A 23,230-nucleotide genomic window follows, 5' to 3' on the forward strand; every position below is an offset into this window, starting at 1 on the left:
GGACGATCAAATGACTCTTTGGTTAGAACAGACAAAGGAAAAAGTATGTCAAGAGATACTTATTGTAGTAACGGTCAGAGTTTGGAGTGAGCTGGCTGTTTATTTTGAAACACAGAATTCGAGATGAAATGGCAGGCGGTTGTTTATTTTAGAAAACAAGGTTTGAAAGCTGATGACAGGCAAGTTTTCTTGTTGTAAACAAATACAAACTCGTGATGTTTAAAGGGCATTGATGGATATGTATATATTCCTCGAACACAGAGAAAAGAACAGAAGGAGGAGGGGGAGAAGAGAAAGAGAAGAGAGGAGGGGAGAAGAGAAGGAAAAGAGAGGAGGGGGAGAAGAGAAGGAGAAGAGAGAATTCGATTTTGGCGAATTCAGATGGTGTTAAAGTCGGGCAGAGAGGGCTTTTGACTTAAAACACGTATCTCCAATGGCCGAAAAACTTATCTGAACTCGAGTCACAAGCTACCGTTTTAAAATAGCTACAGCCAACTTCCTTCAAACTCTGAAATATTATTAGACCATTATTATTGTGAATAAACCCAGATTAATTGTTTATTCGTGTGTGGAATCGTTTTTATTTCCTTTTTCACCACACTAAAATCCACGGCTCTTTTATCGGCGATGTTCGCCGGTAAGCGGGTACACAACGTCAGGTCCGGAGTATAAATTTAGACGACCAACTGATAATTCTGTCACTACCAATACCAGCAACATTAAAACGGCTAAGAATTATCACCGGCAGTGGTCACTGGAAGGACGAAAATAGTGAGCTGCAAACCGCCAGAGTCGGGTCGTTTTCAGGTTGCCGTAATTGGAGTGGAAGAGTTCTGAGGTCGACGATCGTCTCAACCGACCGGCTGAAGGGGGTGACACATGAGTCTGAGTCAAACTTTTAATATATATATATATATTACACATAAAGTTATGAACAGTACATAGGGCCCGGGCAAAGCCGGGCTGAACCGCTAGTTTATATATAAAACTGATTTCCCACTAAAATAATGATAATACTAATTATAATTGAGAATAATGAATTTTTGTCGCCCTAAAGAAAAAAACACTACAGCTTTATTTTAAAACTTTTATTGAAAAAATTAGATCAGGCAACTTGATCATGTAATAGAGCTGACATCTACTCAGTGTAGCTGTCATCACCATAACCTCATTGTAGCCTCAATCACCGCTACGTACGGGTCTAGAACTAGGAGAATGTCTTTTTCACAACCGCTGGCGAGAGCTCGGCGAATATTCGGCTAATACCGGCGATCTGGCTGGTTTTGGCGTTGTAGGAGGTCAAGTTGGTGATGTTTTTGACGTATGATCAAACGAAATAGTACAGCGGGTTCAGGTCAGGGAAAGAGGGGGGGTGCAGTAATAGAAGGGTACAAAGTCGTAGCACTCCTTCTGAAGCCAGATTGGATCTCTTTGGATTTGTGGGCCGGCACCGAGTCCTGCTGTCACACTGAAGGTGTGCCAACGACCACCTGGTTGCATCAAGGGATTACCACACTCTTCAACACATCCAAGTACACTTTGGTGTTGACTTTCAAGCCAACTTCGAAGATGTGGGGTAGCATGATGTGGCCCTCACTTGAAACCACATCAAACTGGCCGGAAACTTCGTCAAGTTGTGCCATCAAGCGTTGAACCATCCGAATTTGCATTTTGAGGGTGCTGTCAATGGTCCTGTTGGCATAACTTGAATTGATAGAAAGCATGAGTTGTACAGCGGTGCATCTCTGGTCTCGCTTGTTGAACATTGTGTTAGTTTCAGACATGATAGAAAGCTCCTATCGCTCTTGGGATTTGTACACAACTGGCCAACTAGTAGATGGGCTGCAACAAAAAAAAAAAAGAAAAAAAAAAGAAGAAAACCTGTTTTCATCAAACGAAAATGGAATAATGTCGTTTTTTTTTTATAGAGTGACAATTTTATCGTTCCACTCTGTATGATGCAGAATAAAGCAACGTGTATTATTTGAAGATTATATACATCATCTAATTATTAACCATCTGTAGGTCCAAACGAAATTAAAGGGAAGGTAACTCTGATTCCGTATTTATCACGTCATGTAAGCGTTGATATTGAGATACTTATTTTTATTAATTTATTAAAAAGGTATAGAAAGAATAAGGCATTGTCTGTGACGTTTATTTTGTTATGGCGGAATCCTATTTTAGTCACTTAAATGATTTCGATTTCAGCACAAACTCTTTTGTGGTCTTGTAGTCTCTCTGCACCGTCTGGCCGTAAACTAATATTATCGTTCTCTTTTGGTTTTGTAAATACAGATGAAGATAATGGTACATGTGGGACGAATAAGTAAATACAACTAAGCGTAGAACGATGTATTGAATTAAATGATACCAAGTAATGGAATCGTTACCCGAAGTAAGCGACCATTTGTAAAGGCAATCAAAAGCTTACTAACAGAAAATGTTCAGTTTGTTGACTACTGTATTAAAACCATGGATTGTATAAATACTATTTTAAAAGATAATTTAAACATTATCATGTAGCTTGATGCAGACCGACACCGATGCCCAAAAAATTCGTCTTCACCCTAACATTAATCCGATTACCCTGCTTTGAGTCGATCAGTCTAGACACCATTTAATTGTGCAACTGCATCCAAGTTATCACACACGACCAACCCTGAACTAAGTCTAATAATTTATACACCTCTTTCCTGTCCAGGACTTACAATTTGTCTGTCTTCCCTGGGACAAACAGTTCTTTTAAAGACAATATAAAAACAATTAGTGTGAATTTATGTATCCCCCCCCAAAAAAAAATCAGTCCTTTTCAAGACAATTTACAGGGTGGCCCATAAGTCACTTTATATTTTAAAAATTGAATAATTTTATTTTCTAGCAATATATTTTAATTTCTCTTTTCAGAATTATAAAATAGAATATTTGAAAATTTTTGATATGGATAAGTTTACAACAGAACAACGATTGAAGATTGAACTGAATTTTACTTTGAAAATGGACAGTCAATTGTTCTAACGCAAAGATCTTATATGCCCCATTTTAATGTTTGACATCCTCCTAGTAGGCCAGCAATAATGAACTTAATGACACGTTTTCAAGAGCAGGGCTCTGTAAATGATAGGTCTATATGCGGACAAGGTTGCTCAGTACATACACCTGAAAATACTGAAGATGTGAGGCGAACCCAAACACATCCACTCGAAGTCGTTCTCAAGATCTTACCATCTCACGGAGTTCTCTATAGCGCATTCAAAGAGACTTGCACATGTATCCTTACAAGGTTCAATTAGTGCAATCTTTACAACCACTAGACTTCCAGAAGCAACTAAATTACGCTATTAGGTTTCAAGAAACTGCAAGAAATGACAATGAGTTTATTCACAAGTTGGGAGATGAGGCTCATTTCCATTTGAATGGGTATATCAAGAAAACTCATGCCAAGTTCATGCGAGTCCATTGCACTCAGTAAAAGTCACGGTATGATGCGGAGTAACCTTAGAAAGGGTTATTGGTCCCTTTTTTTTTGAAGATGCGAATGAAAATGCTGTGACTGTAACTGATGAGAGATATAGAGATTTGCTAGTGAATTTTATTCAACCTCAGTTAGAAAACATTGGTATTGGTGGCAACAAAATGGAGCAACTACACATACAGCTAGAACAACAATGCAGTTGTTAACTGATGTTTCAAGGTTGAAAAATCTCTCGAAATTACAATTTTGATTTGACAGCACCAGACTTTAGGGATTATCTTAAAAACAAAGTGTATGCAAATAAGCCTCGAACCATTTGAGAACTTAAGGTAAAGATACGACAGGAAATTCTTTCCCCACAACCTTTGATGTTAAGAAGAGTCATGAAGAATAGCTTAAAAATAACTCGACTTTGCGAAGCCGAGGATTGGAGGCTACCGAGGAGACATCTTTCGTAATTAAGTCATAAATTTCTACACTCTAAACTGTGTAATAAAAAAAAAAGAATTAATTAAATACAGTCATAAAGCCACGTTGTACAAACAATAATCTTGCGATTTATCGGTCCTTTCCAGAACAAAACCTACTATTTTCAGGACAATTTCTATTTCAATCTTACGAATCGCAACGTCTATATTCGACTCAAATTGTTGGAGACGCAGCCAAATCTGCGGGCTGTTTTCCAATCTCAATACGACGTTCTCTCTTCGACCAACAACGTTGGGGAAGCAGTTGGATCGGCCATTCAACGTCATTGTTCTTGTAACGTGGGCAACAGAACTTAACAACCTCGAATTTGTAGCTTTGTGACCAAATAACCCCAACTATTTTTATCTGCAACTTTTGTTTGTCATCCTTTCTTACCCATTTCCGTATTACCTTTATGTCTCTCAAATCTTGTAGGGTTCACCACCACAGCCCGCCCTGTAGCACATATATGATGTCTACTCGATATTTTTGGCTAAATATATTTACCACCACATCCATAGAGCAGCTGGACTTTCTTTACATCTATGGGACTCATGTATCGTCTCTGACCAATGAAGGCATACGGGTACTTCGGTGAAAGAGTGGGTGAATAAGGATCTTTGGCAAAAAAGGCGAAGCCATAATGCATAATGGAATTGTAATCATAGGGTAAGCCGAGGTCGTCGATATAATCGACGGTATATTTGAGAAAGTTGACGCTTCGGTTCACAACAGGATCTGCATCAAAACAAAGAGAAAGTGTTAGAGAGAGAGAGAGAGAGAGAGAGAGAGAGAGAGAGAGAGAGAGAGAGAGAGAGAGAGAGAGGGGGGGCAAAATGTAAAAACAAAGTCTTATTCAAACATTGTAAAAACAACTTTATTGAATTCGTAAACATGTAAATAAAGGGGGTGCTAATGCACTTACTGATCCGCGCTATTTTTTTAAAATCGTATTTCCAAGTTTAATTAAAGTTTTATATTTTTTTTATTCAATTGTAAGGTTAAAAGTACAGAATATGTACAAACCACTCTCCCCTCCCCATGTTAAGAAAGGTTTTTTTAAATAATAACGTTATTATTTCAGCACGGATCAATAAGTGCATGAGTACCATAAAGGGAAATGGAAAAGAAAGGATGTTAGTACATGAATACGTTCAGGTGTTGGTAAATGTCCCGTTAATATGGAAGAGAAAAGAAGAATTCGTATTATTTGGATTCTTCGGACTACTGTTCTCATCTTGAGTGTCATTTTCACAACGATGTAACCTCCGATCTTCTTCAGGTGTATCTTGTCGAACTCGGGAATCTGGACGGAATTTCAAACGGAACCCTTTATTTGCTTCACGGAGGTTGCATGCTCTCATTCCGTCAGCCATGACTGAATCGAGGTCCTAAGTAATTCGCAATTGCATTTTTCGGTCGCCCACACTGAGGATTGAACCGTCAAGAGAATATCACTTTACGATTGATTTTTTCTTAAGTACTCTAACCTGTTCTAATTTAGAAGCTTTAAACCTATTTATTTTTATAGACCGTACTAAATTAGGTTACCAACTGAATGCGAAACCTAGATTTTATGTTTGGCATATCAAATTTAATTTGCATTATTCAGACTACTGTTCTCATCTTTGTTGTTATTTTCACAGCGTCCACACGGACAAATGACGCAATGGATAAAATTATTAAGTAAATAACGATAATCGCTCTTTGGTGATTGAAGGTTCAATCCTCACTACATTTACTAAGAATAAAATAAACATTACTTAAGAACTCATGTCTGACAGAAGGAGAACAATCTACCTTTGTGGATTAAATAAAGGATTTAGCTATTGTTATGTGGAGATAGGTAACCAACCCGGAACATTCTACATAAGGAACCGAGTCACCAGATTCACCGGCCCTTTTTGAACAGAAACTTCCCCCTGAAAGTTAACACACTTTATTTGTCTCTACGTAAATAAACTTCTCTTTCAATATTCAAACCACAGTATATATTTATTTATTCCTTTTCACGGAATACTTTATCTTTGATTGTCCGTATAATAGGCCACCTTAGGACATATCAGTTATAAATTCAGTATGGATTACCGAGTTCAAAATAAAGATTCCTGGGTTCAACACAACATACCTGAAGAAGGTCTGAGGTTACATAGGTCAAACGGTTGTAAGAATAACATACAAGATAAGAACAGACGAGTGAGCTCAATAATATATATATATATATATATATATATATATACATGTATATATATATATATATATATATATATATATATATATATATATATATAACTACTTCATTTACTCACATAAATTAATATACGAAAGTATAAATTTATGCGTAAACTTTAAGTATTTACTTCAACAGTGCTCAATACGTAGGTAGAGCTCGTTAATAAGTTATAAAATATATATGGCGATTAAGCTACACTGAATATTCCGCGTTTCATCCACTCTAGGATTCTTCAGGCTTATGCCCTTTGTAAATGCAATCTGGCTCTAAGGATACGGTTTGTGTTCCACCGATCTTTCCAACTGACGAATAACATCTGCAATTACAAGCAATAATCATCTACGATAAGGAATCACAATAAATAAAATCTTGCATAATCGATGGCTCTATGTAGGCATAAGCCTGAAGAATCCTAGAGTGGATGAAACGCGGAATATTCAATGTAGCTTAATCGCCATATATATTCTATAACTTACTATATATATATATATATATATATATATATATATATATATATATATATATATATATATATATATATATATATATATATTCGATATATTCGAAACTTGGAACTCCAATGGATATTTTTGTAACAAAAAGTTTTTTCTTCTGACCTTTTAGAATATTTGCGTAATTCACCGTAACGTAATCATCCCTGTCTTGTCGGCTCTGTTCATGCCAAAGACCAACAGCGTGTAACATTTCATGCATTATGGTTCCTTTGTAAATGCAATCTGGCTCTAAGGATACGGTTTGTGCTCCCCCGATTTTTCCAACAGACGAATAACATCTGCAATTACAAGCAATAATCATCTACGATAAGGAATCACAATAAATAAAATCTTGCATAATCGATGGATCTATGCAGGATAGTGATTACATTGGTTAGTGTTAATCGTGACAAGGGTCGAACTAAGTACATATTGAAGTGACACGATGTTTAGGAAATAAATCAATTCCACTGAAGATGAACAGAGAGAGATGTCATATAAGATTAGATTAGATTCCACAAGCCAAAGTAGAATAGAAACCAAGAGACATTAAATGACATAACATGATACAGACATCGATGGAAAAATGGGGGGGGGGTTGAGATCAATCTGTCTATGGGATGTGCGCGAAATAGATCGGTCAATCATGCTGTAATCATAGAAAGCAAAATGCTTCCTAAGATCTCTGTTCGCTTGTTCATTTATTTATTTTTAATAATTAAGAGAATATTAGTCTCTCTCGCATGTGTTAACTATTTATATCCCCAAAATAAACATTAAAATCTTTCGAACCTCTCAAGTTTTCTTTTCTATTCACATATAAATCTTTTAATAAAAACATTACAAACATAACAGGATTTGGATTGCACAATAATGACGTCATCCACAAACCAAAAGAATTGGCATCAAAATAGTTTATGATTAATAATAATAATAATAATAATAATAATAATAATAATAATAATAATAATAATAATATTCTGTTAATTTCAAATTTCATGTTCGGGCATGCATGCTTTTCATACATGCATAAAAAAAATGAGATTGTCTGATCAGTAAAAAATAGTGATTCGTGATATATCTGATGTCGCTAAGGTAAGCAAATTTGATTTTACCAATTTTAAAATTGTATTGTTCCAAAATAAAATCATGTCGTCCTACAATTTAAAATCAAAAATTTAAAATAAATAGATTTCAAAAAGTGCCATTTCGTTTTTGTGATTGGAACAATAAACATTTAACTGACATTTTATTTTACGATAAGAAGAAATAATATTGTTTTAAAAATAATTGAATGGCTGAAATTTTAAATAAATAAATGAATAAAGAAGACGCATATTCACTTCATTTATTTAAAGAATATTTAACTGAAAATGACAATTATTTTTATGGAAGAAGAAAGATTTTTCTTAATAGTATTGAATATGACAGACATTGCTTCAAAGGGAATATCATTATTTAAAATAAATTATAAAAATCGATGTAAAAAACACCGTGGAATTTTCACGGGTCTCCTGTAACATTACGCGGATGCGCGGATGTAAATGCATGCGAAATGACGTCACCGGTAAAGGAAAAGACTAAAAAAAAAGAGAAAGAGAATGATTACGGGAGAGACGTGAATAAGGTTCGAGACCGAAGGAGATAACGTCATGATCATAACATTGAGGAAATAAATGTTGTTACAAAGAAAAAGTGAGTTGCAGTTATTTCCTATTCTTTGTCTTGATTTCCTTAGCGATTGAAATTGCACACAACGTGTGTTGGTTCCCAGACAACGTTACATCACTTAGCTATATAATCTTCTACAAATCAAATTCTGAAAGTCAGTTTTGAGGAGGGCGTATATACGAATAAAAGGTTACTTGCTTTTCCTTAATGTGAAAATTTGACGCAATAATATGACAATATCGGCAAAAATAAAATGCAATAAAACAGGAAATTATCTTTCACAGTTTCTCCCCAATCCAAACAAAACTCAGTTTGTGTTTTTTTTTCTTTTTGCATCACGTAGTTTGTAGGTTCAAACTCCGCACGTAAATTTCTTAATTGTTTTCATTAACTGCAAAGAATTTTGTAAGACTTGAAAATTTAGGGGTTTTTTTTTTGTTGTTTTTTTTTGTTTTTGTTTTTTTTTTTTTTTTTTGCATGGCGTGGTCTGTAGGTTCAAACCCCGCATTTTATTTCGTTAACTGGAAAGAAGTTTATATAAAACAATTTTATAAAAGAAACAATAGGTTCTCTAAAGTGCAATGTAGAATAACATATATTTGACCTCTGCGGTCTGTACCAAATTCTCAGCCAATTTCTGGTCTAAACATTTGAAGTTTTACGTAAAGGGTATTCAGAGATAGGGCAAGCTTTTTAATCGGTTTGGATCCAAAATTTGAGCTGCCAAGGGGTAAAAGTTCAAAAGATTTGACCTTTGCGGTCTCTAGCAAACTACTCAGCCAATTTTGGGTCTAAACATTTGAAATTTATACATAACGAGTATTCAGACATGCGGCAAGCATTTTAATCAGTTTTGGGGTGAAATTTTGGCTGCGAAAAGTCAAAGTTGAAAGAGTTGACCTTTGCAGATTCTACAAAATTTCTCCACCAATTTTGGGTCTAAAGACTTGAAATTTTAGATGTAGGTAACTTGGACTTTGGTAAAACTTTTTATTTTGATTTGAGATTAAAATAATAAATATTAAGGGGTCAAAATTGGGGTCAAAGTTAAAAAAATTTACCCTTGCGGTCTCTACGAAATGACTTTGGTCTAAACATTTGAAATTTTACATAAAGTTTATTCACACGTAGGGCAAGTTATGAACAGTACATAGGGCCCGAGCAAAGCCGGGCTGAACTGCTAGTATATATATAAAGGTAGACATATATATAAAGGTAGACATAAGTGTATGTAATTTCTACAATTAGCAACGGCAAAAAATATTGGTTTACTTACCCAATATCTGGTTTAATATCCAAAAAGTCATCCTGGTTTGTTCTTGGCGTAAAATAGATGCATCTTGATCCTTTCACAACGGTTTTCGCAGTTATTTCATCCATGGCTTCAAGAATCAATGATTTCTGGTCAGCAGCTACAACAAAAACGATTCGTTTGATTTATTTTGCCAGCACATTTTATATTATCTTTCGAATACATTGAGACAATTTTCCCAATGTATTTTTTTTCAATTTAAATAAACAAAATCTAATAAAATATATAAATATTAGATTGATACAAAAATTATGGTGCTTTTTGATTTAAAGTTGAACGTTAAAAACGACATTATTTTTGGACCAACCTAATACTACAAATCTTTTCATTAATTATCCAATTTTCACCTCCTTACTAATTATTAATTAGAACTAGGACGACACATAGGAGATTTTAACAGTGATCGCTCATTGGCACCAAAACGTAGTGTTCTCTGATGTCTGAGTAATAAATATTTTCAGATTTTCAATCCCCTTCCCTATTTTTGATAATCGTTGCAAATCGCTCTGCATTATCACAACAGCTGTATACCATTACTTTATTGTTGATTACAACCATTGATTTGAGGGGGCGAATTTAAATGATAATACGCTTCCTCAGAACGACACTACTATCCATGCTCTTCTAGTGGAGATCTGGATGGTATTTTTTCGCGGTGTTTACATTCTTACTGACTCTTCATGAACATTTTAATGCCACGATATTGATATTAACACATTTATATTCGGGTGATAGTGACAGATGATGTTTTTATAGATACTTACAAAGCGGTTTCAGTTTTCTTGGTTTCACTTTTTGTCTTTTTTGTCTATGTTTAGGTAACATTATCCATTGCAGTTTGGTTTCAGAACTTAAGGATTCTTTTCCAAATATTTCAGCTGTTTTCATCAGTACCATGCTTTGTAGGGTGTCAACCCTCTTTCTAATTTTAATTCAGCCTAGTTTTTTTTCATAGGTTTTCTGAACTGTTCTTCTGTAGCTATCATAAACATTAACATTGATTTCATTGTGAAGAACAGCGTCTCTGAGGTGATTTGGTCATACGTGGACTAATCAGCGTTCAGGATGCATTAATTTCAATCATCCCTTGAAGGATTATTTTAGCATCTTTTCAGAATTGCGACAGAAGTTCCAGAGAACTTCCTGAAAGTAACGAACCGAGACATTTCCTATCTTCCTCCTGCTTTTGTCCACTGGATAGTCCATCAAGGCCATTGTTTACGGGAAGATATACAGTTCGAAGAAAAACTTCCTTACTTAACCCCTTTCTTCACTTTGACATTGTATTGCTTTTCGCCAACGGTGTAGGTCACGTGTCTCCATTTAGTTTGGCGTCCATGTTGTTACAAAAATATTATAGAAGTTTGTCTTATCATGTTAAGCTAGATCCTTACAACAATGGAGATCCAACTTTATCTGAATACGCAACCTTATTCTATACTTCTACAATCATTGGCATCACAATGTTGTTACCATTCACTCATCAACTTATTATGGTTAATTAAACAAAGTTGGAGTTATAAAATTGTGGTATGTATAACAAAGAAATTTGTTGTGAAATCAAATGATCATAATTTGAACATAAATTATTCCCACTTTGTATTGAACACATCTTTGTATTAAACGAATCATAACGATAATTGGCAAAAATACGCATTCAATGAAAGAATATCATAGATAATGATATTACTTACTGTATCGATCGTCCAGTTTATAATGAATGAGACCGATTGGCCATCTTTGAAATCGATCACTCAAGACGCCTCTTTTCTGAAATAAAGAAATTTCCACCAGAAGTTAAGGTTATGAATTTAAGTTTGATGTGCTAAGAAAATTACATTATGGACGGGAAGTTTAATTGGCAAAATAAACTAGTCTGATATTTATTGGTCGATCAAGACAGACACGTGTTTCAGAGTTTTCGTTCCACCTCTCCATGTGGGGCTGAGGAATATATAAATATACAATATTACTGTAAACCAAAAGAAACTTAAAGAAATTTACATTAAAAAAAAAAACAGAAAAATATCCAAACTTAGAATTGCACACCGTCGTGATTTTTTCAAGCCTCAACAATTATTATGCAACACACACAAGACAAAGAGATAGATCAAATATACACACTGCTACGACACACATATAATATCTAAATAAAAAGTATTTTTCTCAATGTCAGATATCTTAAAAAATAAATATTAAACAGAAGATTATTACTGTCATTAACGAGATTTCAAGGGATGGGAAGAGAGAGAAATCATTATTTGTGAAAGGTCAAAGCGTTAACAGTAGGCGATGTATATGAATTCACAAGTCAGTTAATGACGGAGTAGACTCAGGAAAAGTGAAAAAAACTATAAATACACGCGGTGTAGAATGGGGTCGTAAGAGGTCTTTTCGAATAGAGGTAAAAGTTTGAGCTCTGTAGGTTATGACGATGATGAAGATGGCGCTCCTAGGAATAAATGTAATATTTTAATATTACGGAATAATGTATCTGTAATGGAGTTCTATAGTTATATAAGGTAATGGCCAATAGCGTAAACATAATAAATTTTTATGTGCCATCTGTTGGTGTAAACCTACGGTCTTAGTCCAGAGGGGAAAAATTGCGCCCCTTCATTATATAATAATAATAATAATAATAATAATAATAATAATAATAATAATATACAAGAAATACAAGAAGAAGATATACAAAAGGAAGAAGATTCATAATGCAGAAAGAAAGAATATATAAAATGAGATATAGTAGTAAATATGATAGAATGGAATAGGCGTTCTTGTACATAAAATGAGTCAGTGCAGAATAAACTTTTGACTCCCCGAATGAGAGGGATAAATTCACCACCAATAAATAGTTTTGTTCAATTTAATATAAGAAACAACTTGATAATAATCGATATAAAAGTTAAAATAATATAGACAATAAAACAAATAAGAAATAAAATCAATTTTATTTCGAGACCAACTCCAATGAGATTACAGAAATTTAAAAGTCTATATGCATTTCGCCTTTTTGTGTGAAAGCGTGTAGAATGAAGAAGCAAACTGCTAAGAAGACTAATAACGCATGTTTATGAACTTTCAGATTAATTAATTAAAGTGTGAAATTGTATATGTGTGTGTGATTGTTCAATCGTTGTCTTCGTCTGAATTCAAATTACTCGATTTCGATACTTGTCGTGGTGTTATTTATGTGGTCTCGGTAAATGTGGTCTGTTTTTTTATGCTTTCCGGAACAACTGCAGAATTTGAGCTACTTGAGCATTCAACATTATTTGTATCTATATGACCGTATTCAGAGTCAGCATACCACCTCTTAATTGTTGTTTCGAGCAGTGTCCTAATAATACTTATGAAGTTATGAGCACACTAAATTCAGATTCATTGTTTTTAAAATGCACACCAATAGCTCTACTTGAATTAATAATTCTACTGGGTTCAAATGTTGGCACGTATAATTTGAATATAAGTACTTTATAAAAATTATATATTTTTATTAGTGGTGCCATCTATTGTGTGATGTGTAAATAAAGAAATTTTTCTTCCAAACAAATTCACAATTCCAGTTTAAGACAAGTAACGATATTTTATTTTGTGAAGTTAAATGATATTTAGTTCATGTATTAAATCAGGACAACAAAACGCAAATGACAATTTGTCAGGCTCAAACACCAACCTCTGTTTTGCTCCGTTTTGCTCCGTTTTGCTCCAAATATGACATCAATTGTTATTCTGCATGAATCTCTAGCGAGTTCACTTGAAAATCTTCCGATGTTAATCCATGCATATAACAATTGACAGACCGGAGAGGTCTATTATCTTGAGTGGAAATAAATTATGAGGAAACTTTCTCAGCATATTCCCTAGCTTTTAAGAGGCAATTACAAAATGGCAAGTCAAATTTGGGATGGCCTCTTTTCTCAGTCAAATATTTTTCCGTCACAGTTCCGCCAGTTCCTTGCCTTCATATATGCACAATTATTGAATGAATATGCATCACAGTTCGCACAGTGCATGTTCACAAAAATGGTGAAAGATTTGGATGCAATTAATACACGATAGATCGTATTCTGAAATATGCGGAGAGCAACGTTTTACGATGGTTTACGAAATTATTTCGTAAATGCGAATTATTCCTCAAAGTATATAATTGTTTTCATTAATTGTTTCCGTGACTTACCTTTCTCGTTTTGGGGTAAACAACCATATCTCCTTCAAATTTGCCTGGAAAGCAAAAATAGTTCTGATTATTATATTGAAAATCTGTGAAATTACGTTACGATATACAACAAATAATAACAGACGTGCAGGAGAATAAATGTGTAGATAAATCACTCTAATATTTGCTGTTTTTCAAAGAAGTTTCCAATCATATTTTTGTTGTTTTTGTAATGTTTAGGTAGTTCTTGTATTCTGTTACTCTCAAGAAAACAAGTATTCATCCGAAAATTGAAAAGAAAATTCTAACTCCGTGTAATAAAATGTTATTTATCTTTTCTTGCTAGAGTGTATTTTCCTTGAATAAGAACTCCTGTCTAATATTATCTCCATTGAATAAAACTATTCAGTAAAAGATGATCTCTTTTTTACAAGAAATCTTAATTCTAAGATTATCCCCCTTAGATAAGAATTCTGTGTAAAATGATCTCCTTTCAATCACAACTAGCCAGTCTTTTTTTCGGTTCATCTTTTCAAAATTGGAAATATTTATGCGGAAAAGACACACGTAAAGAAGGTCGGAGATTACATCGGCCAAAAGATTGTAAAAATAACATCAAGAATAAAAATAGTTGTTCACATAATACACCTTTCAATACTCATCTAAAAAATTTCGAAACATAAAAAAATATTTACCTCCAAGTTCTTCCGGACTGATTTCAGGATAATAACCAGGTTTTCTTCTGTGACCTGTTAGAAATGTGAGTCAGCCATAAACATTCAGATGTTAATTGAAAACATATTTTTGTAACTTTAAAATGTAAGCTAACTTGAATGTGGCTTATCAAAAAGATTACTTAGTTAAAAAAAAGATTTAATGCAATGCTTTTTTGAATGTTATTTTTATATGTTAGTTTCTTTAAACTTAAAAAAACACATATCAAGTAAAAAATTCTTTAGATTTACGTGAGATTCGAACTCGCGCATTGATATCGCAAAAATTACTGCCTTAGTAACGTGTACTCTACCTATTCCATTTTTATCAATAAATCATACGTTTCTATTTGCGTACGTACAAACTTCCCAGACTCTATAACTTTTAATAGTATATAGATTAAGTATCTCATAAAATGCAATCATATGGTGATATTCTTTGCAACCAATGCGTGACCAAATGCTGTTTTGAAACAGTGAACATTATGAAAAAGTGATACATTTTTTTTTAATGTTCACGATATTATGCACTTAAAAAAACAAACCCGCATTAATTCTTAATTTAGTTTTAACATGGATTAACGCCTCAACTAGAAATTTTTCATGCCTCATTCCATTAGGAAAAGATATCACCATATTAATAATCACTGACACACACACACACACACACATACCGTATATTTCGGCGTCTAAGGCGACCGTCAGATAAGACGAGGCACAAAATTGGAACAAATTTTAATAAATTTATCATATATCAGTTGTATAAGACGACTGCTAAATCACGAAACTATATTTGTTTAGCCTAAACTAGAGATTGCAACACTCGTTATCTTATGAAATATTGGCGTTTTAAAGATGATTTTTTAACTTTAAGGGTTGTCTTATATGCCGAAATATATATATATATATATATATATATATATATATATATATATATATATATATATATATATTCTTTATAAAATATTTGATAAAAGAAACGCTTTCCCCTTTAAAATAGTACGTATGCCACATAAAGATAGCACCTGCCCTGTTTTTATGTTTTATGGAACCATTATGTCAGAGTTTTTGAGAATAGTTCGCGTTACTTTAAAATTAACAGATTTTATACCACCAGTTTCTAACTTAGTAATAAGTATGATAAAACAAGGTGGGGATAAAAATAAAATATTTAAACAGTTAAATAAAGCATTTGTTTGTTATCCTGATGCTTTTGAATCGTTTAAGATTAACCAGACTATATTAATAAAAGAAATCCAAAACTATATTAGCAATGTATATAATGTATTTATAATTACATATAATAAATTTATATATATATATATATATATATATATATATATATATATATATATATATATATATATATATATATTAAAAAAATGTATATATGTAAAAATATTTTAAACCTTTATATATCTAATTTTAAATAAATAAGAATGTAAATATACTAAATACTAATCATAGTGGGGGGTGATAAGTAGCTAAATGGATTAATCCTAATCTTATAAATATAAGACTGATAAATTAAAAAATATAATCCATTTTAAATGTGGAAATTAATGAATCACACAGGTAAGAAATTCATTTTTATAGTATGAAAAGGTTAGTAATTGCAATTAAGAATAGGAAATTGGATCAAATGTTTGTAACATGTCTTCTTCCTAAGATTAAGGGTGGTGGTGTTTGATCAACACTGCTGGGGAGCCATGATGTAATATACTGTTTTGTTTTTAAATCCCCGAAACAGTGTTTCATGGTAAACAACTGATGATCCCTTAAAAAATAAATTATTAGTACTATAGTAATTTCGAGAGCGAGTTGATGCAGTGATTGCAGGTGATTAAATGGCATACTGACTAGATGGTTTTCTAACGAATGATAAAAAATATTTTTTTGTATAGTTTTAAAGGTTAAAAACTTCAAAGACTATATATATATATTACAGGGGAGTTACCATTTATCTAGGCCTAATAATCACTCGAGGATAAATGTTGAGTGTACGGTAATCATCAGGATAACAATATAGTAATCGTCATTAGTGTGAATTTGGTATGATTTGATTATTTAAGGTGACGGCTCAGCAAGAACTTGTTTACATTGGACTTGAAGACAACCATATTGTAGTTAGTTGGAAAGCAGACCTGCGAAACAGAGTTATACCGGTGGACACTCCCAGGAAAGAACCTTTGTTCATGGAATCCACGTTTAGACACATATAGAGAGTGGGGGAAATTGTTGATAGTGATTGTAGCTAGGCGAGTGTTTTTTTTGTCAAAGTTTAGCAAGGGGATTACCTGGTGGTAAGAGATCATTCTTGAGTCTATAATGAACATCTGAAATGAAAAAGCACAAAAAATAATCATTAAACAACCATTAATTAACGAATACCACTAAAGATTACAGCACATGAACATTTCTAGATTTGTGATGCTCGACATAATATACAGAGAGTCATATGAATCTAATGTTGAATACCTCTTATCCGTGAAACAAAGCATTCGGGTCCTGCATTGCAGAAATAAACTGCCTTGTTTTTGCCTCATCAAAATAATGGGTGATTGAAAATTAACGCCCTGTTAATAAGTATTCGTAATTGATTACTGTAATCTAATTCTTATAAGAAACGAATATGATAAGAATGTGTATAGCGGTGTGAATGTATTTTAGAATTAAATAGTGGCGCTAACATTCATAACCAGCTTCTCAAGCAACCTGAAAACCAAATTAATTGATTTATAATTAGGGCAACACAGCTTTTCTCCACATTGTCCTTTAATCCACACATTTCATGAACGATGTTTGTGATAAATGGTATAAAGAATGGCTGTTTTCTTGATCGATTGTTGTTTTGAGTAGGTGGTGTGTGGATATTTTCAATCCTAACATGATTTAACTGTCAATCTGTGCGTATCATTAACCCTTCACATCGAAAAGTAGTGACTGATTGGTAGAAAAAAAAAGTTACTCGTGGAATCAGGTGATGCTGTTTCTAGAAGATGAGAAACTGATGACGAATACAGGTTCATGCATCGAATTCTAAATAAAACCCTATGCTATACACTCGCGAATCATAATTACTTATAGTAATAATTATAGTTCAATAATTACGATCATTAAATTACATGGAGTCACTTTTCCAGTCATCATATATATTGTGCTATAATTCGAAAACTGTGTGGGGATGTATGGCATTGCACAAAATTAAGAGTGTCGTAACAGATTTTCATAAACAATGTGGAAGGACACAGGTGGAAGCAAAGGAAGTGCTCTGGTCATATGAAACCATAATCAAACTTTAGCATGAATACAAAATGCTACACATGTTAAAAGCCTAACACTGTACATGAATCCCACGATAACATGATAATGGCAGTGCCATGTCGTGGAGTAAATTGTCTCCAGTCGGGACAGGGAAACTGATCAGAATTAATGGGAAGATGGATGGAGCCAAATATAGAGAAAAACTGCAATTAAAAAAAAATGACTTGATCTTGGAATGTAGATTCACCTTCCAGTAGGACTACGTTCCTAAATATATAGAAATGGCTACAATGGGATAGTTTAAATTCAAACATAGTTTTTAGAATGACAAGCTCATAGTTTGGTTCTCCTGCTAATAAAATATGTTAAATATTTCCATTTTATCAATTGACTTTATTAACAAATCGAATTATAGCTATGTAGGTATGTCTGTCCGTAATATTGAAAAAAAAATACAGTTTGAAATATACTGATTCGAGTGTGAATATGAGGGAATTTATAATAACTATGTTACCTGGATTCCATTGGGTTCTTTGTATTTTCCATCTCTTCCATCGCCATTGCTGTAAATAATCTGTTGAATGAAAAAAAAAAACGCATAATTAATGCAAAGTATGAATTATGTAGACAATATATTTTCGGTAATTATTCATCTCTTTGATATTAAAGAATAAATAAAGCTAATAAGAAGAATCGTGCCTTAGTCTCATCCAATGTTTCCTCATTGAGGATCTCAGGGTTTACTTGCTTATAGCAATGTCTGACACAAGGTCGTGTTGAGAAAAAAAAAGAAAAGTTCTCTGAGGGAGAACTCTGGTCGAGTACAAAAGTAGCTGTGAACGAACGTCGACATTCCCCGAAAGATGTGCCTCAGGCGATAGTAGTAACCTCCCTCTAGACGGAGTATTGCCTAGGAGGGTGGACCTCCTGAGAATGAGCCAGACCACACCTCACAGATCCGAGGTTGCCAGAATGATGTCAATGCAAACTTTCCATTCTGAATCCCATTTCTTTGCATTTATATATTTTTTATTTGCGTTCTCAGCTTGTTTTTGGATGAAAACAAACAAACAAACAAACAAACAAGCAAACAAACAAACAAACAAACAAGCAAACAGAACAAAAACAAAAACAAAAACAAAAAGATATATAAGAATCTGAAGAAATATCGGAGACTAGTAAAACCTGCGTGGTACATTTTAAAAAGAGAAAGAAAAAAAGCATTGCTACTACTCATATTTTGATGAAGAAATAATCTGTCACTAGTGGGACCAGTCGAAAGTCTACAGCGGACTCTTTCATATTTAATATATTGATGTTGTCATTCTGTGGATGTTCAGCGTAAATGGAGACGTCCTGATATTATTGTAGGTCTTTATATATATATATATATATATATATATATATATATATATATATATATATATATATATATATATATATCGTACAAAATTTTGTTGAAATTCAAAAACTTACATTTTTTCTTTTATATAACTTTTGTTTATTTCATCTTGGATCTCTTTATTACAACCGTTTCGTTAATGGTATGACAATTTTATGTTTTATGTTTTCATAAAAATTTTCTTTCTCATCAACACGTCAGATGTGATTTCCATCCGATGTTAATTTTGTACATGATAAATCTGGTGCATTCGCTTAAATAAATTCACACAAAATATTTTTCAACTTTATTTCAATATAAAATATAATATACATATTCATACCGAGACATCTATCCATATACATATATACGTACAAAGTATACATATACATACATACGTATGCACACGAATACACATCTATATTTATACACGAACAAACAAACAAACAAACAAACAAACAAACAAACAATCACAAGTATAATACAAGTTAGAAAAGCATTTCATTCAAGGCATGAAAATTGTTAAACAAAATGTTTTTACTATAGGCTTTAAAAATAAAGGTACAATATTCAATTTGAAATTTATTTATCTTCAAAGTGCACTTTTATAAATTTTACTAAGTAAAGTATAACAATTTAATTTAAATTGAATGAAAAAATTACCTTGGATTTATTTTATGTAATGTACATTCTGTTGCCCTTTAAAAAAATCATTGAAAATTTTATATCTATATCATTAATTGCAAGATGAAAAATAATATTTTTAAAGTGCACCAAAATGTACATTGCATAAAATAAATCCAAGGTAATTTTTTGGTTCAATTTAAATTAAATTTTTATACTTTACTTTGTAAAATTTATAAAAGCGCACTTTGAAGATAAATAAATTTCAAATTGAATCTTATGTGACGTAATCCCCCATTGGGGAGCTTTAGAACTACGCTGAGATAGCTAATCGTTCCCGGGTGACGCCAGATAACCCGAGGATTTAAAATAGAGAATATAAATGTATATATTTTATTTCATATCAAAATAGATATTGTTTAAAACCAAAGAAATATATTTTGCAGCTAAAGTTGATGACAGGAAACTTGAAGCATAACATTGTTTGGCCTTGGTGAACTCAAAGTCGGATGTCAGAACTGACATCTGATCTTAGCGGGTCATGAAAATTAGTATGTCTGTAGAATTCAGATCCCAGATTCGGGAATTGTACACACGCAAAAATCTGAAGCCTTTCGATTTCGTGGCGAAATCTTATTGGCTGGGGAAACTTCCACCCCATCCACATACCTCACTATATATACGACTGTCGCGCAAAAATTAGTCAGAGTTTTTTGAGAGCTTGCTTGTTGATTTCGGGGAGAACAGGTCGTATAGAGACTTGACTCCTCTACCTCCTCATCCACCCGTCTGACGTTGTCTGTGAAGAGATTTGAGACTTTAAAAAAATTACTAAGAACTGAACAATATTTGTAAAAACATTTGTACATAAGTTTGTAAAATTAATTCTGTAGACTAGAGTTTCACGAGTTTGTTTTCTTCCTGCCTGCGGCTTCGATATTCGTTTTCAGCATACAGGATTCAATGTAACAACTCTCAGAGAAGGACAACGATACGAGCCGAGATTTCCAGATAAACAGGAGTCCTAGCCAGCTTCATCAGTGAGGGGTTACACTTGTTCCTTTATTTTTAAAGCCTATAGTAAAAACATTTTGTTTAACAATTTTCATGCATCGGATGAATTTATTATTATTTAAAACATGTTGTGTCCTGCTCTTTCGTGCGAGGACTAATATATAGACTTGTGATTGTTTGTGTATCTATACATATAGATGTGTATTCGTGTGTGTGTGTATATTCTTGTATGTATATATATATGTGTGTGTGTGTCCGTGTGTCCGTGTGTGCACACGTATGTATGTATATGTATATTTTGTACATATGTATGTATATGGGTGTCTCATTATGAATATGCCTGCATTAGTCTATTAACTTTTGATTCTCCATTATAATGACAACTCTCTTTTTCTTTCTCTCCTCTCTCTATCACCCTCCCCCCACTTCAATTATACCGGCATGCAACTCCTGATGTCACCGAATACATTTGCAAACTGCTTTCCTGACATGAGAAAATCACTGTATAAACAGAACCCCCCCATATCCACTCTCCTATACAATCTACAGTTCCAGTAAAATTATGACCCACTTTAATAATTTCAGATTTATACCCAGTTGTTAAACTATTTTTGAATAATCTCCCAATAGGTTGAAATGCGGTCTTCCATTTTTTATCCTTTTTTATACTCTTTTTTAGAGAGCTCGCAACTTTTTATGATCTTTTTATGTTTTTTTTTTTTTTTTGAAGAGCTCCTTTTTTCCTTTTTTTCAATTTCTTTCAATTTTTTTCCATTTTTCTTTGTGGCATCGAGGGGTTCCGGGTCGCCTGAGGAAGGTTCATTGACTGAAACGGATGGCTATTTGTAGCGACCATATGTAACTGCTTACCTTCAATTTATATATATATATATATATATATATATATATATATATATATATATATATATATATATATATATATATATATACCGGAGAGGGGCTTTGACGGGGCGTAAAATACGCTTTAATATGATATTTTAATTTGTCCAGATATCGTATATTTTACACTGGACATCAAATTTTTACTTTGTGAATGTTGTCAAGATTTCTACAAGTGATTTAGGGTATTTTTTGCACTGCTGAATCAGGAAATAGCAGCCGTTTCTCTTCATCAGGTCAGGTTTGTGTGCTAAGTTGATTTGAAAAAAAAAGATTAGACCGTGTGACAAAATTGATTACATTTTTGTGGCATTATCAGCTCATTTTTGTCAATACACATGATCCTATATCATCCTAAGTAAAGCTTTTAAGAAAAAAAAGAAAATGTTTGTCCAATATTGATTTCCTGATTCCAACAATATATATTGATTTCCTGATTACTGTAAACTGAATGGTGGACATTGATAAAGGTAAGTAAACGTAAATTTCATGTTGCGTCACCATTGTTCAAGCTTCAGTGCTTGAACTTCCGTTTCTTCGAACACATGGAATGCTTTACGGCAGGGAGGTCTCCTTTCAGAGTTCAACAGTAGTCAGCCATCATGACTGCATCCTAACGACCCTGATGCCTAGTCTTCGTTTCTTGCATGTCCTGATGAAATCTCCCCCCCACCTGCTCGTCACTCATTGAACCCAGGTTCTCAGGAAACCGGTGCATATGTGAAAATAGGTAGTGCATCTTGGTGCTCATGTTGCGTCCCAGGTTTCTGAAAACAGTCAGCATGTTATTGACAAGTTCTGCATAATTGTTACCAAGAAAGTTCTTCACTACCAGAACAAATGCCTTCCCCGCTTCCAGTTCCACTTCGTTCATTAAATTTTCGAACTCTTGTTCTCTAATGAGTTGACGAATCTGAGAACCATCAAAGATGCCAGCTTTAAACTTCTCCATGGTTAATCCAGGAAAAGCCTGGCACAAGTGAAGCAGTCACCGTACGTGTCGAGGGCTTTGGTAAACTGCTTGATCAAGCAGAGCTTAATGTGCAACGGTGGGAAGAGTATTGTGTCTCTGTCCACCAGAGGGTCATTGATGACGTTCCTTTCTTTGCAAGGCACCAGCTCCTTCCGCACAGGCCATTTCTTCTTCGTGTAATGCTGATAACGGTCTCTACTATCTCACATGCACAGAAAACATGTCTACTTGGTGAAGCCAAATTGTTGTCCCAACAAAAAGTTCACCATCTTCAGGTCAACACTAATAAACGACTTATGCTGATCATAAACAGTTTTATCCATCACATACTTCAACGCTTCATACTTCTCTTTCAGTGTAGTCGAGTGAGCGATGGGTACAGAGGAAAACTTATTGCCGTTGTGCAACAGAACACATTTCAGTGATCGCTCAATGAACAGTCTCTAATCTTTGGGTTCATACTGTCGCACCCCAAGCTTGAGCAGAAGCTGTGCAATATCTGCAACAGTACACCAAGTCATTTTCTTCATAGAAAAAAACAGAAGT

General features: G+C 33.5%; 1 protein-coding gene across 1 annotated transcript in view; it reads right to left on the reverse strand.

Moving 5' to 3' along the window:
• Window positions 1-23,230, reverse strand: part of LOC145247213 (meprin A subunit alpha-like) — a 38,709-nt gene that overhangs the window by 11,076 nt on the left and 4,403 nt on the right. The window contains exons 2-9 of the mRNA XM_080108841.1: window positions 18,307-18,366; window positions 16,826-16,864; window positions 14,511-14,564; window positions 13,837-13,880; window positions 11,348-11,423; window positions 9,618-9,753; window positions 6,794-6,969; window positions 4,451-4,681 (exon numbers count right to left, since the gene is read on the reverse strand). Coding sequence (XP_079964967.1) covers window positions 4,451-4,681; window positions 6,794-6,969; window positions 9,618-9,753; window positions 11,348-11,423; window positions 13,837-13,880; window positions 14,511-14,564; window positions 16,826-16,864; window positions 18,307-18,366 — 816 coding nt within the window. The remainder of the gene's footprint in view (window positions 1-4,450; window positions 4,682-6,793; window positions 6,970-9,617; window positions 9,754-11,347; window positions 11,424-13,836; window positions 13,881-14,510; window positions 14,565-16,825; window positions 16,865-18,306; window positions 18,367-23,230) is intronic.

The sequence above is a fragment of the Euprymna scolopes genome, chromosome 25, assembly GCF_053919585.1.
Source record: "Euprymna scolopes isolate OS-2025 chromosome 25, ASM5391958v1, whole genome shotgun sequence".
In the NCBI taxonomy this organism is placed as follows: Eukaryota; Metazoa; Mollusca; class Cephalopoda; order Sepiida; family Sepiolidae; genus Euprymna; species Euprymna scolopes.